The sequence below is a fragment of the Rhyacophila brunnea genome, unplaced genomic scaffold, assembly GCF_057557595.1.
Source record: "Rhyacophila brunnea isolate RB1 unplaced genomic scaffold, BYU_Rbru_1.0 scaffold_14, whole genome shotgun sequence".
Taxonomy (NCBI): Eukaryota; Metazoa; Arthropoda; class Insecta; order Trichoptera; family Rhyacophilidae; genus Rhyacophila; species Rhyacophila brunnea.
Genome location: NW_028232796.1, coordinates 39,501,579 through 39,522,037, shown reverse-complemented (window position 1 = coordinate 39,522,037; position 20,459 = coordinate 39,501,579). Strand labels below are relative to the sequence as shown.

The window sequence follows — 20,459 nt, the reverse complement described above, 5'->3', positions numbered from 1 at the left end:
AATTTTGAAAATAGCCGATATACTGGATAATTTGTTAGGTTAGGTTTTCAGACTTGAATTCATGAATAGCCAAAATCAGCTATGAATATAAAATTAATGTTCATATTGAATCTAATAAAATCTTCGATAAAGAAATTTCTGATAAGAAGGCTCGCGGCGAACTGTGCCACGGTGAAATGTTTACGTACAAATATGTCATGTAACCGGGTATTATAGGGGGAGGATTCAGGATATATTTTGTATGTATGATACTATCTGATTAACTTTTTCTTGGGCATGATAAGATAACATGCTGTTGTTTAAAAGTTAGAAGACAATATCATTATTTAGCTGTCTATTTTCTCCGACTTATACATTATGTGATCAAAATTCGGCATTCTTGATGTGTCTCGCATAAAAATTCATTTAAAAGGACATTGGGAGCATCAGATATTTGCTATACCAATGTGCAGAACAGGGCTCGAAATGGACCGGAACGCACCGGAGCGCCGTTCCTGTTCGTGAAATCGGTAAAATTATCGCTCCGTCTCGTGAAATAAATAATTTGACCGTCTGAGCTGGATAGGCCCCAATAGAAAATCTAACACACTTATTTTTATGAAAAAAACACACATAGGTACTTTGATAACTTTACTATGTAAAAATCTTCAGAAAACTGTCGAGCGCTCCGGTTCGTAAATTTTTCCATTTCGAGCGCTGGTGCAGAACCATCCTGCCGCTAACGTCGTTAACGATGCCAATTTGGAGGGCTTACGTATTCAAAAAAAAAAATGTTTTCAACCAACTGTGACTTTCGGGGGCTTGTGTTGTTCCTTAACTAGGTACCTATTATAATTTTGATTATATCATATTCTTTGTCTGATACCAGGGCTAATCGCCGCATCTACCGCGGCCGAGTGCGACAATCAAAATGGCTGCAATCGCAGGGGAATCATCATTCCCGCAATTATCAGCGGTTTCCACAGCTTCCTGGACCTCTTCAGAGATAACACCGAGAATGATGCAACCCCGCCTCAAGAGCACATCACCACTACATTCGCGCCCTACATATTCGAAGAGCCAACCACACCAAAGATGCCGATCACCACACCCAGACCAGTAGTGATTCCTGGTAAATTGACCAAGCCTCCTGGAGGCAATAAACCTACAGTGGCTCCAATGTGAGTAAAAAGCCAAGTTTCTTTACAACCAACCTTAAAATATAGGGACTACAAACTCAAAAATAATATTAAACTTTCTTAGGTAAAAGAAATCATAATTTAGAACAACTCAGAGACAATATTACAAAAGTTCCCAAGGAACATCCCACTGACTGACTTTGAAGCCAATTTGGCGCCGCTACTGCAGGAAAATCGAACAATTTTAATCATATTTTGATTTTTTGAAAAGTTGACAATACTTAATAATAAATGTAGCTATCGTTTTATGATATTAGTTATATAGAGTCCCATATATTTTTTAAGAATTGTTTGATTTAATCTATTTTTATTTAAATTTGTCAACATTATGATCAGTTTGGTAGGTATGAGGTTTTTGAGTGTGTAAAAAACATATGATACCAACACCCACGATGGCCGCGTGGCTTAAGCGCCGGTCTATAGTGTCGAGGGTCCCGGGTTCGAATCCTGGGTCTGGTAAGTACACAAATTGTTTTTCAATTTGTGTGTGAGTCAGAGTATGGACCTAATAGGTTGAGCAAGTGGCAGACATCCATTTTTCATAAAAATAAAATCTGTTAATACAAACCTCCACTCTGTGGAGGCCCATATGATCCTAATAGGATCGGACATGGTCGAAAGAAGAAAGAAGAAAAAACATATAACGGCCCTCCATCTTCTAAATATCTTGAAGAGTATTATATTAGCTCCAGTTTTAGAATATCTTTCTATTATCATTCACTTCTATCATCGACTTTATATATGTCAGTGGTTTCCAAACTTTATGTTACTACGCCTCCCTTTAAAAAAAATATAATCTTGGCGCTTCCCCCCCTTTATTTCATTAAACAATACAGACACCTTTTTAACTAGGCAAAAATGTACTAATACAAAAATGAAAAAAAATAATTATAAAAATAAACAAGGTTTTACTACTTATATTATATTCATCTTTAAATTAATTTGTTTTTCATGCGATGAATGTGCTTGTTTATTAGCACAATCAATTTCAATAGTAGTTAATCCAAATTCAACATCGTTCATTAGCAAATGGATTCTATCATGGGTCCACATCCTGAAGCGGGCCCACCTACCTATGGCTGAGGTTAAGGGCAGTGGGGTATCACATCAAATTGCAACGCACAACGCACAACCACACTACGACACACGACTTTTTTACTATTAATAAAATAATGTGATAAGTGCATTAGCAAACTAATCAAGAACTCAGTAAATAGATTTTTGTTATCTTCAATATATATGGCGCAGAAAACATTTAAATGTGGAAACATGGCGAACTTATTTTTTTGTAATTTTGATTTCCAAAGCTCCAATTTTTTATGAATGCCTTCATTTTGTCTTTTTAAATTAGTGAATGCATTAGTGGTCCTTGCATTGATTTATTCACTTGTTTTTTTTAATAATTTCAACCAAATAGACAAGTTTAACAACAAAATTATCGTTCCTAACAAATTTGCCTCAAATTTCAACATTATGATTTGACCCTTTTATTTCATTTTTTCACGAGATAGCCAGCGCGCTTCACAATAGTATAGAAGTGAGGTACTTATTATAAAATTACTCCCCATATTATTTTCAGACAGGTTTGCAAACAACCTTTTATAGGACTGTTTTTATGTAGTTTGTAACTAGCGGCCATTTTATAAAATATGCATTTGCAAACTGCAAACCTGTGGCTACATTACATGTGTTAAACTTTTCGCGTCTCCCTTTGCAACATTCCACGCCTCCCAGTTTGGAAATCCCTGATCAATGTCATGTTGTATAAATAAATGCTAAAAAACACAAAAACTATATTTTATTTGTTTACTTGATTCCGCTGATACACAAAGTTAATTTAAAATATAAATAAATACTACAAAAATTTAATACATATGAATATTTAAAAGATATATTTGAATTAAATGAATAATAAATGAGTTAGGTATATCCATTTTAGTAATCAGTGTGCCTTTATAAGTGATCCTGAAAAATTCACCCTGTCTTCAATGGGAAACTATAAATTGTAACTACCTACCGGTCTGGTAAAATTATCAATGTTTCTCTTGCCTGGATTCTCATCCTGTAACCAATAATAATTATTATTGAAGATGACAATGATCATGCAATAATATGACTTAGTACCTATCTATTTGAATGGTTATGTTATAGGCCCCATTGATATTAGTTTCAGGGATTTTGTTATGTTTTAGGTAATATTGTATGCCTACACAATGTGTGTGAATTTCGCATGGTACATATTTTTAAGATTTTGGCATGATTTCATAATTGTACCTATAACTGGTTTGATTTTTTTTAAATAACTAGTGTACCCACAACAGCTGCTCTTCCTTACGACATTGAAGATGTCTGCATAGCAAAGAAGTGCAACGACCAGCCTGGGTTCAAGTCTGAGGTCTGCGGGACTAACCAAAGGACTTACAGGAACTTGAAGATCCTCAAATGCGTTAAGATCCAATGCAACCCAAGTGAGATATTATATTTTATTTGTCTTTTTTTCAACTTCGTGGCAGACTTGTTAACTTGTTGGTGTTAACTATAAATGATAAATTAATATTGTTTTTTAGTCATTTTTTTTATCATTTAAACATTTACAGTAATATTATTTGTTGGCTAGACGGAATCATAATACTAGTTTAGGTACTTGATAAACGTATCAATAGTTATATATTCGTAGACATAATTCTACATTGAAGTTAATGAACCCGTTAAACCACACCGTCCCACACCACACCCGGTCTTAATCGGTCGTATCACGGGACCCTACGTTTGTTGTGAAGCATTAGTATTTTTAATGACTAGGAATGTTTCAGGACTAGTTACCTAACACTGAAGTCGCCATACACTCAAATGTGCTTTGACTGACTTTAATAACAAAAGCTAATACAAAAATAAAGAACAATCTAAGTAATGAGATCTTCATGATCATAGTAATATGACGCCGCAATTTTTTTAAGTGTAACAAAATTGATCTTTGTGGCGACTATATCGGACGGTCCAATGGGCTTAACAGCTGTTGGCGGGATCATTGTGATCCGCAGAATATCATTTGGGAAATGCTGCTGTAGAACATCACACTACCCTTAACATTCGTGATAGGTAGGTGGACCCGGCAAATATCGTGGCATGGGGGCCCGCTTCATGATGTATCGGATATTTGATACGAATCAATGTCAAATTTATATTTTTATTGAATCTAATAAAATTGGATAAAGCCTTATTTTTTGGTCACAATGCTATACAGCCACCAATTTCCGGTACGACAGGTCACAGTGAACTGCGAAACGGCAAAATGTAATATCTACGTAAGCACAATTTACATGTAACCCATTTCCAGACGGTGCACTAATAATTCTACAGTGAGTAGGTAATAAATTGCCCATGGCCCCCACAAGAGGTGGGTGACAAGGCTATTGCCCTGGGGCCCGGGTTTAGGGAGTGCCCGGCATGGCGGTTCACCCAATTAAATGAGATAAACACACACCAGAAATTTGCTGTAATAGTAAAAAAAATAGGCGCTATTTTACGTATGAACTTTCTTTTCTTCTTTCTTTCGACCATGTCTGATCCTGATAGGATCATATGGGCCTCCACAGAGTGGAGGTTTGTATTAACAGATTTTATTTTTACGAGAAATGGATGTTAGCCACTTGCTCAACCTATTAGGTCCATACTCTGACTCCTCTGACTTATACACAAATTAAAAAACACAATATGTGTACTTGTCAGACCCAGGATTCGAACCTGGGACCCTCGACTCTATAGGCCGGCGTTTAAGCCACGCGGCCATCGTGGGTGTTTAACGTATAAACTATTAACATTTTAAGATCTGTGACTATGCGATGCAATTTAATGTAATATGATAGGTAATAATTAAATGATAATAATTCACGTCTATAATTTTATTTTATAATTATTTTTTGTGTGTTTCCTGACTAATAAAAGTAGCTATTTATACAATATGGTGAAAGGTCGCATGTTACTTAGCAATAGCAAAATGGGGTCGCGATCAGTGCGTCATAATATTATGATGACAACAAACAGCTGTCGAAAACTCAATAGTTCAGGTGGATTTATTTAAAAATACAAAAAATCGCTAGAAATATACGCGGAAACCTGGAGTTCCACGAAATACCATTTGGGGAACACTGCTTAGATAGGCCCCTGCCAAACGTTATATGGGGCCCCGCTTCAGTATGTGGGGACCATGGATTATTACATACCTACTCAAGTCATGAAATTATTTGCCGTCTTTTGATCATGTAGCAACAACCATCTTGAAAATATTTGTTAAGTATATTGTATAGACTTCAGTCGGAGGATTCTATCTTTAGATGGTATCAGCTTATTAAAGTGTTGTTACACTTGAGCTATATATACATTGTATCGTTATCAATAATTTGTATATTGTAATGGATTAACTGGATACTGATAGATTACGTACACGTTAATACATAGTTCATGTAGATGCCTACACGTGATAATTATAAGTAAAGTTCTGGAGAATGACAAGTTTAATATATTTTTTAAATCTATTTACAGAAATCGATTTCTTGAGATGGGATGCATGCAATGCAGTCAAAACGTAAGTTCCTAACCAACCCAGACCAATAATAATACATAACTATTTATAGTACGTAAACTTGTGTGTTTGTACAAATATTATTAAATAATGTTCGATGGCTACAATGTTTAAACAGTAGCACCCTCATATTTACACAAATGCTTTGTGTACGGCAGTGGCTTCCAAACTTTATGCTACTACGCCTCCCTTTAAAAAATCGTATCTTGGCGCCTCCACCCTTCCTTTATTCCATTAAATAATAGACACATTTTTACGTCTAATGTACTAATACAAAAATTGAAAAATAAATAATTAAGAAGATAAACAAGGTTTTACTAGACTTATTCATTTTTTAATTTATTTATTTGTTTTCACGCGTTTGATGATCTTATTTATTAGCACAAAGTGTCTACTAAATGGACCTACATCATTCACTCAATTTTAGACAACTTTAGCAATAAATATATCGTTCCTCAACAAATTTTTCTCTTCAAAACAATTTCACCATTTTATATCATTTGTTCATGAGATAGCTTGCGCACCTCACAACAGTATGAAAGTGAGGTATAATAAAATTAGTCTCCATATATTCAGACAGGTTTGCAAACAACCTTTTATAGGACTGATTTTTATGTAGTTTATAACTAGCGGCCATTTTATGAACTATGCACTTGCAAACTGCAAAACTGTGGCTACATTTGTGTTAAAATTTTCGCGCCTCCTTCAGCGACAGTCCGCGACTCCCAGTTTGGAAATCGCTGGTGTACGTACATGATATTAATCGTTTCGTTTCGAACTTCTCAACATAAAATCTCTATAAACTCTGTGATGCTAAATTTAAATCTCAATTTTGTCAAAACTTCATATTATAAGAACGTGTAGCTAGTACCCCGGAACTAGAAAATTATTGCTTATGTATTTATATTATAAATTCAGGACGACAACACCTGAACCTGAGGAGTCGATTATCTTCATAACAACGCCTGCAAAGGAAGAACCCTCCATAGGCAGGAACGTCGTGGACTACGAATGCTGGAAGAAGTGTCCAAGACTCGCCGCGTATTCACCAGTCTGTGGATCAGATAAAGTTGATTACACAAACGAAAGTTTCTTAAGTTGCACAAACCAGTGCGGAAAATGTGAGTGATCACTGAGCATACTCTTATATTTTATAAACTACCAAATTATTAACTGCTGATTTATTTGATATGCTAAAACTTCTAACTAATCTTTTATTTATTTTCAGCTGTCACATTGGTAAGAAATGGAAAGTGCTAGATAGGACAGTTCTTCCACGATCTGGGTGTACCATTGTAGATTAGCATCTACTCACCATCTAACTACATGCATACTTCGTGGAAATCTATAATTAACTTAGTCGTCGATATTATGTTTGGTGGAGAATTTTAATCTGTACACATGTTATTCTAAATCCATTGGTATTTAGGAATCAAACCAACAGTAATTAAGCCTACAGATAAATCCACTTGGCATTACCCGCAAGTACCTACTGTTACGGCATTTAGGCGTAACTGGCACTGTTGTGACATAGGATATTATCCGTTCTAAATTATTTTGCTGCCTTTGTAAACACCATAATAAATCTAAATTATAATATTTACTGATCTAACATTACATTTTATAGATGATATTATTTTGATTGAGCGGTGCCATAAACGAGTTTGAATCGGAACCACCCATTAGTGCAATACCTACACTGTATTAATATTATTATTATGTTTCTCAATAAAATAAAAATGATTTATTATAAATAAAACCCTCTTTTATTACCATTATAATAATATGTACACAGGTGAGGCAGTAGTTGTGAGTATTAGATATTAAATTTATTATTAGCTGCAATAATGAAAATAAAGGAAAGTTTAATAATATTTCACTAACTAAAAGTTATACGTGTAAAAAACGTCCAAATTTTAACAGCACTCCTTTTTTCATTATTTTTAAATCAATAATTTATTGATGAACGTACATAGTTTTATAATTATTGCATAATATTACATGATTTTTCTAATTTCCTTATAAGGAGGTTTTGAATATACCGTTTATTTATGGTGGAGTGTACGCGTGTACGTCTTTGTCTATTCCATTTTCCAAACAAATCAAAATTCCGAATGACAGTTCTGTCAGAAGTCACTAAATGTTATTTATTTTCAATAAAAGTCGTCTAAATGTCTATTCAAATGTTCAACAAATCTCCGGCGACTGCAAAAGTAAACTTTTTAGATGACCATGTTGATAATATCATCACCGAGGTAAATAATGACATCGTATATTTACATAATTTACAAAATTTATATTTCCCTTGACAATGTATCGCTAATATCAATGAAAATTTAGTGCTGATCTATGAAATTATACTCTTGACCATGTAACTCTTCAATTTGGCCACAGTTTCAGTTACAATAAGAATACCCATCAAATCAATAATTATCGTTTCCTCTCCTTTAGTAAATAAATTTGTTTTAATATTGATTATAATTAAATTATTGTACCCACTATAAATCAGTAGATCTATTAACAGATTAATCAGGGGGTGGGCAGAAGTTGCTGCTACACTGGGTTTCACAATTTTAGGGGTCCAAATTAATATTAGATTCAGCTGATGTTTGCCGTAGCAAGTGTCAGTGAAAACAAGTACATGCATTTTATTTAATTTAATGAATCCTATTTAACATGGCTTGTGAAAATAAAAAAAAAACAAAAATTATTGGAATCAAACAGCAGAGACTTTCAAAGTTGATGGACTGAGGGGGTATGGCATGATCAATGAAGGCAATAAAGTAGTAGGTATGTATTTTGTATTCCGGGACAGTTGTATGCAGAACCTCGTCAGTAAAACGGTATTATGAGACAGACTATACATTACCCCTAGTGAAAATCAAGGACGAACAAAAAGAATTTTTCGATCGGGTAATTAAAAATAAAAATATTCAATCAACAAACCTAATAAAATTTATCAGCAGTCACTTAAATATAATAGCTGCTTGTTATTTTGCCTCAAACATAATAGCTAAAAATGGAAAACTGTTCAGTGATGGGGAATATATTATTATGAAACGTGTCCAGAAACTTGTACGTATGCAGTATAAGTAGTTTTTTGATTTTAAACAATATAATATTTTGATATAAATTATAGTTAAGAAGTAATGGTTTTCTGCCAAGTCATGCTGGATGGTAGGGTATTCACCCTACAAAGCCATGACATGCATATTATATTTCTATGTGTATTTCATTAGTCTGTGCGGCGACCACATGTTCGTGGTCCAGTTGCTGGCATTAAATCATCCTAGACCCACCTAAATCATTGCATATAATTGCTGGTTATAATTGGCAATTTCTCCCGATAATTAGTGAGTAGTCGCATTTGCGAATCTGGTCAGATCATTAGAGCACTAAAATAGTACACACTCTAATGATCCCCTGATGACAAATTGAGATTTCTACTATAATTGACTACTATATTACAGAATGCAGCACTCAAAAGTAAACTACAGAGCAAAGTTGAAGCCTTGACAATCATGAGTAAACAATTAGAAAAGTGTTCAATGGAAAAAGATCGGTACAAGTTACTGACGGAACAATTCCATGCACGGTACACCCCGTCTCGAATACCAGACACCAAGCCTTATTACAATGGCACCGATATCGTTGGAAACATATCCGGTGCGCAAATGCTAGCCAGCACGAGGGAGCAAAACAAGGTCCTGGCAATGGAAATCGAAACTTTGAAGAACAAATTGGAAGAGGCCGACGAAGACATTCGGGTTTTGCGGAAACAGAATAATAACCAGCGGGTGTCGACCGATAAGACTTTCGGAGTCAACGCTGTCGACGCTTTGAGCTTCGAAAGGGAGGAGCTGGTCAGACAGCTGGAGAATTTGAATAAGAAGGTAATGTCAGATGTAATAAACAAATAATCAATATGTATATAACATAATATGAAATATGGTAGAAAAGACCTTGGATGAAAGAAGATGAACAGACGCTCACCAGGCGAGGGCTCTAACCACTAAGTTACCGAGTGTAGTATCATTCGTGTGATTATTTCTTAACATTTGATTCTGATCCATAAATGACATTGCACGATTTTCGGTATTTTTTTACCCCCCTCGCCCCGTCGTCATTCTTCATCACAAAATCTATAAAATGTCACATTTTTTAACCCCCCTTCCTATTAAAATATCTAAGTACCTCTCCCCACAATGTATTAATAATCGAAATTGCCACCCATAACAATACACTATCGTTTATTACTTTGTACTTTTTTTACATAAGAATACAGTACACTCTCAGTAATCCGCCGCTCGATTATCCGACAACTACTATAATTCGCCGTTATTTTTACTAGTTGTAAGCAGAAAATCAAGCTCTATAATTCGCCGGTATTCAATTATCAAATTCATTAGTGCACCGCATACAAGTATACAACGCAGATGAGACGGGTTTATTTTGGAAACTTTTCCTTCGTAAAACATACGTTCATCGTGAAAAAAGTAATGTACCAGGGAGGAAAGTGCCCAATGACCGCATCACAACCGGGACACACAAAATAAAGCTTTTGGTCATAAGGAAAGCCAGGAATCCTAAGCCATTCAAGAATATCTGCCTCACTGAACAACTGGTTGTATCAAGTGATTTACTGTTTAATGTTCAGTTAATAAACTTAGTTTATAAATATTTATAATTTAGTAAATACTTGATTTTGATTATAAATAAAACCGTCATTTGCTAGTACAAATTTGTCAAAAAAACTATTTTTACGAAATATGTACCTGTTTTAATTTTTACCATATGTATGTATAAACTATAATCCGCCACTTTCACTAATTGGACACTTGTCTGGTTTTTGGAGTGGCGGATTACTGAGGGAGTACTGTACTGTAGTTAATATATTACGGCGCCTTGGTTGAAAACTATGTCATGATATTTTACAGAATAAATATATAGTGTTCTACGTTTTCAGACGGAGCAGACGCAAGCCGATCTAAGATCCATGCTTGACGAAAAGGAAGATCTGGTGAATGAACGTGACGCTTACAAATGTAAACTTCACCGACTTAACCATCAGTTGATGGTTGCACTGTCAAAGAAAGGAAAATCCAACGGCACAGGACTGATTCTTGACATCGACGCTCTGATTATGGAGAACAGATACTTACAGGAGAGACTGACGCAGGCCCAGGCTGAAAATGAGCTTGCCACGCACGCGTTGACTAAATACAAGGTGGATGGCTATGCCGTATATAATATATTTGTCTTGATTTATCTGTAATCCATGAGAGAAAAGAAGACATTAAACACACACGTAAACGCTAACTTAATATGAAATATAAACTGGAATCATTTATATTAATCGGGTCGAGAAAGAAAACAAATGATAGGATACTCTCATAGTAGTTTGACAGATGCTTACAGTGCAATAATAGCATATCGAATATATAGAAAGTTAATTAAGAAATTAATTCTTGACAGGTTGTTAGACAGGTATAAAGTAGTACTTATATGGTGTCAGTGAGGGAACACGATTTTGAAAAGATATATCTCTGAAAGTGTAAATTTCTATAAGAATATACTCGATTCAAATTGAAGAGATTTCGGGATTGGATAACAAAATGTAAACTGCTCTTCCCTTACCACTACGATGATCATTTATACTTTATTTTATTGGACAGTCTTTTATTATCTGATGTTCTTTCAAAAGATCTGCGTGAGATCGGCATATTTCTTTGATTTTCATGAACAATTTGATTTATATCTAATCCATGGTGAACGCTGAATGATGTAAGGCTCGGGTGCGCTTAATTATTTCCTTTTATTTATTACAGAGTATATTGGAAACAAAACATCGCAAAGGCTCTCTCAAACTTGGCACCAACAATACAAACGCAGTTGTAACGCACAAACAAGGTACGTACGTCAAATCAATTTAAGAGTTTCTCTGGCATTCCGGTTATAACCGTCAACATTATATTCATAATTTTCAAATGACGTATAGATCCGCCAAACAAACCATAGTTTACACTAGAAATGTAGTAGAGGTGTGAAATGAATGCCAAATGGTTGCTTCATTGAAACTGTTCTAGAAGCCTATTAACTTAACCAATATTATTTAATAATTTATGAACTTTGTCTAATATAGAATTTTAATTTTATAGTAAAACACTTATTGGAAAGTGGGACAAACGAAGAATTGCCGGTGACGGCTGCGACAATCGCTGACCTAAGAGCGCTGAGTTTCGGTCTCCTGGATGCCCTCAATGATAAATCCTTGGCTCTGACACACCAGAAAAAGGCCAATAGGTTTGTTAAACTTGTTTTCAAGATGATATTCATGTGTTGCACAGTGCATTTTCTTCTTATATTGAGATCACTGGAGATATAATATATAAGGGAAGGTTTTGAATGGAGTCAGGATCCTCGACAATGAGGAAAATGACGTAATAGAAGATCTTTCTTAGTATAATAGTGCCTGTGCACGTGCATGGATTTACTGGCACCAATAGTGTGTATTTTAAACTATCGCGATGATAACTGTTTAAATGTTAAAGTGCTGGCCGTCTCTCTAATCTCATTCTTCAAGATTTAGCAAGACGCAATGTTGCTATTGTATGGTGCTATTTGACAGATTGGGACAGGTTCGTAGATAATCGGTAAACGTCGAATTGTTCTGTGCGGTGTAGCCTGTATTTCTTCCGGCAGGTTCGCCACTATCGTTCTACTGCGCATGAGCATCCGCCATGCATACAATCTTGCAACTTGCACAATAATACGTGTACACGTGCATATTCTTATTATGGCCACTGTGTAAACGAGGTATAACAGGCATGTTTAGTTGAACTCCTAGTCATCATTATCATCATTAAATGAAGGCCTCTGGAAGCTGATTCCATTCCTTTCAGTCATGTACATTGAGTGGTCATGTACTTCCTCAGAACTTAAATAATTAGCTTTTAGGTTTACCTTCTGGGCATTTATCTACCTATTGAGTACCGCCGAATGACTAGATTTGTCCAGCAGTTATTGTTTCTTCAAGTTATGTGTAATTTTAACTTTTCAATGTTTCGTGATTCAAGTGTATTTAAGTTTTACTTTGCATTACAATCTGTCAACAATTTATTAACCAAAATGATGTTTCTTTCAGAATATTGGCATCCCGAATAACAGAGCTTGAAAAGCGTCTTGAAAGCAATTCTGACACTGAAGAAAAGGTCTCATTATTCCCATCAAAAGTCTTTCTGGAGACTTACTGCTCGTCAGAAGTTGACAGCTTCGCTTTGGAGAATACCCAAACCCCAATCGAAGCAGGAAACGAAGAAAATAACGGACCTTCCGCTCAAATTCCTGAGAATTATCAAAATGGCCATTCGAAACACGGTGAAACTGTTGAGCTATCTGGGAAAGAAAAACTATCTAAACAAGTTGAAGATAAAAAGTTGAGTGTCAAGGGTCCAAATGACGGTTACACGGAAGACGATGACGAGACCTTACCGCCGGAATTGCAGAAGTTGGTTCAGGAAGCGTTGGAAAGTATCTATCTAGAGGAGCATAATAATTGAATATATTCTTAGCATACAGACAAAGTTCCTTCAAAGATAATATGATGATTATGTGACACTTTCAATTATAAATGCTATGCACAATTTTATGACACATTTTAATTTCTAAATGCAATTGTTATTTGTGTCGCTGAGTTTCATAACCCGCTATAACACTTTTTCATTACGTTGAGAAAATCAATAAAAACTTTTTGAACTAAAAAGGTTTTTGAATGTTTCAGTAGTGTTATAGCGGGTATTGGTAGAATTGATTTTGTTTCATAAATAGTTAATCGTAGCGGATTTTGAAAGAGGCGATAAAATTTTCATGTAGAGATTCTAATAACGAATCCATCGATATATATATATCTTAATTATTTCAAAAAAGTGTTATAGCGGGTTTTGAAACTCAACGATACATTTATAATATTAATGTTAATGTAACCCAATGTTCATAAATCTTAGAAGGAACATTGATCACAAACAGTATTTCATGTTCAAATCGTTTGATTAAGATGTAATTTTAAAAAAGGTGTATAATATTGTGTTAAGTTAAATAATGCAATATGTTCGGTCTTCGTTGTTAACTATTGAAAAGATGAATAGTCGCCATGTATTCCATAAATCAATAACTTTATATTATTATGGTTAGCTGGTCTGACATTTATAATAATATTATATTTAGAGTTATAGAAACAATACCTTTTCGACGATTTGTATCTCTATTTTGATTTTAAAATTTGACCATTTGTTCCTATTTTGTAAAACCATTTGTTTAATTATTTTTACATTTTTTCCAAAAATTTACGACTACCAACCAAAATGTACAAGTGTACCTAGTCATATTTTTAATTTTGTTACAAAAATAATTTTACTCACAGTTTTACCAACATTCCAAATCTAATTTTAGTAAGAATAATATGTGTATCAAATTATTAAGTATTTATGTGATTGATCTGTCACCACTAGTCATGACTCTATATCAATGGCGAGGGGTGGACATAGGCTGTTTAGATTCGACATAAATAGTGCACACTAAACTTTGTCAGTCATACTTATTTATTTTCATTGAACTAATAATACAAGGCAAGTACACATATTGTTTTTCAATTTATGTATGAGTCGGAGTATTTTAAAATTTAATTAAACCAAACCTTAATAGTTTAGGTACGCTATAAACAATCTGACAAAAATAGTGCACACTTTTACAGTCCTACTTATTTGTTTTCGTTGAATTAAGAATACATATTAGATGGTGTTGATAATTTTTTTTGTCAAGTCTTGCCTAACCAAACCATAATCGATGAAAAAATTCTATCTATAAAATATTTAAAATTATGTACATGCTAATGCCATAATTTTAGATATTTTATAGATTAACGAATATTTGTCGACTATTATCTACTATGGTTTGGATTAGGCAGGGTTTAATTAAATTTTTAAAGCTAACGAAGTTTAGGGTGCACTATTTATATCGGATCTTGACAGCCTACCTCCACTCTTCGATACTACTCTATATATTATTACCAAAGACAATTAAATATACATTCCCTACAATTATTTTAATATTTAATATGATTAAATTTAATTGTGCGTGTCTGATTTTCCAAAAATTCACCATGTATATTTGATAGAAATAATTTATTTTTCAATAATTCCAATATTATATTACTTAACACTATAATAATATCCCGTTTACACGTGCATGGATTTACTGCTGACAGTACGTATTATCGCGGCCATAACAAGAAAATGTACGTGTAAACACATATTATCGTGCAAACTGCAAGATTGCATTCATGGATTAAAAAAGTTCAAAAGCTTCTGAATTTTCACGTGACAATTGAACTATGCGATATCTGCGCCTGCTCAGTAGAACGATAGTGGCAAACCTGCCGGTAAAAAAATTAACTACAACAAGCATCTTGAGGTTAACCGATTTTCACGACCTGTCAAATAGTACCTACCATACAATGACATCATGTCTCTCTTACTTTTGAAGAATGAGAGTCAGCACTTTTACGTGTTAACAGTTATTTTCGCGATTTTTTAAAATACACATTGTTGCTACAAGTAAATCCATGCACGTGTACAGGCGCTATAAGTATTCTGTATAAATAATACAGACGCATTACATATTACTAAATGCTTTCTATTTATTTCAAATAAAAAAAAAAGTGCTGTTTTTTAAATTGTTTATATTTCATTATAAATAATACATACAAATTAATCATAAGACAGAATTATATTAAAATGTGCTTTTACAAAAAACTAATTAATAAAAAATTTAAATAATTAAAGACTAGATAAACATATCTGTCGTGTACTTAGAACAAATAATTATCATCAATATATTTCAGAAAAAAGGCGTATTATAATATTACGTGGTGAATCAAATAATAAATACTATTTTTAATTATTATTGATGCATTTTTATTAAAATATATTTCATTTAATAACCCCCCTCCCTCCCCTTCCCGTAAGATATCAAAGTTACCTATCTAGCAGTAACTATAATTTAATTTTAAGGAATGATTTTAGTTTTCAAAAAAAAATTATCTGAATTTCAGTACACATTAAAACTCATTTAGTGCTGACACTGCGACTGGCGCGATTGCGTTACCTGATATATAGATATAATTAACATGATATTTAAATGTGGTAATTAAAAATTAATTAACAGGTCAGCAGTGATTGGTGTTAATAATTAAGAACTTTACGGGGGCTCGCACTACAATATATTTTTGTACACAATGCGCTGTAAAATGCAATATAAAAAATAATATATATTTCATACTGTTACGTTCCAAATAATAAATATTTCAAATAATTCGAATGGATGAAAAAAATTATACACCTACAATTAATTCTATGTAACCGTAAAATTATTACTGTTTCGGCTTACAAGCCCATCAGAAGTAATATGCAATATTATAAGATTAACCTTACACTGGTATAATATATTTTTACATAGGTACTGTAATATTTGGATTATTTTGATTTGAAACATAAATTAAGGTGCTATATAAAAATTCAATACAAAAATCATCTTAATTAATTGGTATTTTACTGTATGTAATTAATGAATAATAATATATTATAATGTGTATAATTTGATTATTTATGATTTTGTTTTAATTGGCACTGCTCGGTAATCTAACTTAGGTTTATTTTGGGACTTTTCTGTTATACAGTAGTCACTCACAGTATTATTTCTAAATAAAAATGATTAAGGGCTCACATGCCGTGTAAAGGTCGAAAATTAAGAATTATAATATGCCATTAGATAACTATTAAATTAATTATATAATACAAGTGTTGAGAAAATAATAACTTTAAAAAGTGGTTTACCACCTCATTTGACACCTTATGTTCCAAAATATAGCTTTATTGTCAATTTCAAAATGACAACGTTTACAATAATTTATCATTCAAAAAACAGCAATATGTTATAATCCACCAATTTAAATTTTAGTAAATACATCTGTGTAATATATCAAACAGTCAAAAAAATAATTACCGTAATATGTCATATGCCTTCCAATCGAAATATAGAACATTTTGCATGTTTGATATTTATTTACTTGGTTATACGTTATACGCTACAAAAATGTAGGAAAGAAACTCTCCACAGCTGTATCATACATTGCATTATATACAGTGCCTCCTGTAAAATTTGTGAATTGTGGGTTACACAACATACTGCAGTTTGTCGAACGTTATGCAAAAATAAAATGTAGATATTCAGGATGTGAAAAGACTAAGCACCATAATGACGTACATCTTTCGCCCAAATTCTTAATTTTCGACCTATACAAGGTACCGGAGCCCTTAATGATTAGAACGAAGATCTGTTTCCATCAAACTATTCTTATTCGATAAAAATAACCAGTTTTTACATACACACTAGATAACTTAGATTCTAGAATATTAATTCGAGATAAATCACTGTACTGTTCTTGAACCATGATGGTATGGAGCAACTTCAAGTGGATTTATATGAGTGACATCCGCATAACAAATTAGTACCTTAATATTGCAAGCAATAAATAAGCAACATTGAATATTTACTTTATTTTATATATAAGCATAAAAATTCGATTTCAATAAAATCTACAAGCATTTTATTGCCCAAATAGAAACAGTTCCATCAACTTTTTTTTTAACTTCTAACAAAAACAATCTTTTTTTGAATACATTGACATCCTTAAATCATTACAATCGAACCATGACAATATGAATCATAGACCAAACAATTTTTTTTATGGAACAGACAATTATTGGTTTTAAAATATTATAGTTGTTCAAATACGTATGCGATAATAAATTGTTCTTGATTTAAAACTAACTCAAGAGGATATGGATATATAATTATTTATAACTGTTTAGATATTTATTATTTAATTTAAATGTTTATTAGAATATGTCATTCACAACAAACGATTTTGAACTATAACAAGAATCTTAAAAACTGTTAGTATGTATTACAACAGTTGAGAGCGTTTCTGCAGTTTTTACTGATACGAGTTGGTAATCACAAAAAATTTTAATGCGGGTAAGCCCGAGAGACGTTTCGGAAACGGTCACAATAAGTGAAATTTAATTACATAAAAAAAGTAACGAAATTTCAAGAGCAATATACTGAAAACATAACATATCGACATCAAAAGAAAGTGTACCCGCTTGGCCTGCTTGCAAAGTTGTCGTTAACTGTCAAATAATCTGATCACGCATGATTCCACTTATTATGACCATTCCTGGCACATAGTACAAGTCAAAATAGGTGCGGAATAAAAACAAATATTAAAAATCGATTGCAATATTATAACAAATTCGGACTCACTGGGGTTGGGATGAATGAAGGTTACCTGTATGTTAGTGTATTAGAAAATAGCGGCTGATTTGACATTTCAGTATTATGTACGTATATTCTAAATAATGATGGTTTGGTGTATTTGACTGTCTATCTGTCGACAATAATCAAGCAATCAACCAACCAGTCGTAAGTTCGAAATTTTCGATATAATATGTACATAGTAATTAATAAAACAATCCATCCAATCGAAAATCATCTGATTCATAACAAAATCAAATGTCAGGGTTTATCCTGACAACATCTGCATAGTTATTGGAATTGACTGATTGACTGAATTTTAGATCGTGTTTAAATGCTTGCAGTTTTTGACAGATCCAATAACAATGTGAAATTTGCTCATAATAATCATGTCTAAGTAGTCATTTTCCAGCTCTATTTTCATTTAGACTGTCTTTTAGAAAAGGTTTCGATTGATGTCCTTGTACAGTAAAACCCCATTAATTCGAAATCGACGGGACAGAAAATCGAAAAAAAAAACTTGTTTTTCTTCCAATTTTGTGAAAATTATTTGTAATCGGTAAAAATAAATTTTACAAATTTTCACAAGAGCTTTGATTCGCGGCCAATTTCCAATTAACAGTGTTCATATTAACGAGGTTTTTCTGAACATAGTTTATTATTTTTTGGATACCTATATCACTTAATCTGCAAATGCTTAACACCGCGCTGTCTAATTGGTATATAGCTGGATTATACAATTAATACACTATGAAATATGTACTAGAGACATGAAATATTTAAATTGTACTTTCCATATCAAGGTATCGTTGTTGAATTGGTATGTACTTTGTTACAGATATTTCGGAAGTACTATTTTATATACTTAGCACCATTTGGTTATGTACAGGAGCATTAACTCTCTACTACTGGATTTCTAGGAACTTGCTTTTTACAATAGTATAATGGTACGTTTACATTTGACACTAATATCGTCATATTTATGTATGACACCATATTCACTTAAGTGTAAACAGTAAGTATATTTGTATCTGCCACTTATTTTGCGTGTGTCGACTCTCACCTACCACTTATTCAATCTACTTATATACGCAAATGTAAACACCGCGTATTCGACAAATTCGAACTTGGAGCGATATATCACCGAAGTTGGACCACCGTCTACTTTTATGTCAAGTACCTGACACAATATTCGTAGTTTGACAGGTACCTAGTGAATTGCATATGTATATTTCTAAAACAACGGACAATCAATAATCATAGGTACACCATGAATGTATGCCCAACGTTTACGTTAATAAATGTACTGTAGCGATCTGTCAAAAATCATAGACAATGAGAAATAAATCGGATGTGCCGTGTTCTATGGATTTTGTTCGAAAATAAAATATCGCTTGTTCTCGGCACATACGATTAATTCTGATGCACTCTGTGAAGAAAAAAATGCGCTTCAAATGGTATTACCTAATTATTCATTTTGGCTCACACCTGCACTCGTATTAGGTACGATAATATTATATTGAATATGCAATGACGATCAAGTGCTAGATATCGCAATGTTACTGTTAATCGTTCTTCTACGCATTTCTGAATTGTGTGTCTTGTTTTTTGGCAAAAGGTCCAATCTTGCAAACTAAAGTTCACAAATTGAGTTGGATCTTCGATTTGAAACTCTGACATTAAACGGAAGGCACCTAGTTCTTCTCGTCGCTGAATCCATTCCCGCACCCATCTAGACCATTTTTTCCTCCTTTTTGTTGCCAAAAGACTTAAAATAATAACACTCGCTGCTTTCTTTTTTAACATTCCCATATTGACAACTGACATAACGTTTTTGAGAAGTAGGTATACAAAATAAGTGTCCGAATAAATTACAATATCATATGTAAACACCGCATATATTTATTCCAATGTTGCCATTGAATAAAGTGTCGAGACTTTATTTCAACGAGAAGTATACCAGAATTTTATGTCAGATCCATGCAGGTGTAAACAGTAAATGAAATTTTATGTCCGACACATAAAATAAGTATAACGGTATAAGTGTCAGATGTAAACGTACCATAACAATTCAAATAGTGTAAAACCCCGTTAATTCGAAATTGATGAGACAGAAAATCGGAAAAAAATTCATATTATGAAATACAAAACGTAATGACAAAACCTGAAGATAAAATTCTTTTTTATTCCAATATTATAACATTGTTCGAAACCGCTATAAATACATTTTATGAATTTTTGCGAAAATTTTGATTTACGGTGAATTTGTTATCAACCGTGTTCGTACTACCGGGGTTTTACTGTAGCGTACGTGACGAGAGAAAATT

The 20,459-nt window shown here is 33.2% G+C and overlaps 1 protein-coding gene across 1 annotated transcript; it reads left to right on the top strand.

The window, feature by feature from the left end:
* The first annotated feature begins 7,871 nt into the window (after positions 1-7,871).
* Positions 7,872-13,461, top strand: LOC147075972 (coiled-coil domain-containing protein 149). The gene is made up of 6 exons (XM_085942302.1): positions 7,872-8,015; positions 9,231-9,653; positions 10,727-10,987; positions 11,589-11,670; positions 11,919-12,063; positions 12,905-13,461. Exons 1-6 carry the CDS (start codon positions 7,932-7,934, stop codon positions 13,317-13,319), a joined length of 1,410 nt encoding a protein of 469 aa, XP_085798428.1. The 5' UTR covers positions 7,872-7,931; the 3' UTR covers positions 13,320-13,461.
* Positions 13,462-20,459: the final 6,998 nt, after the last annotated feature.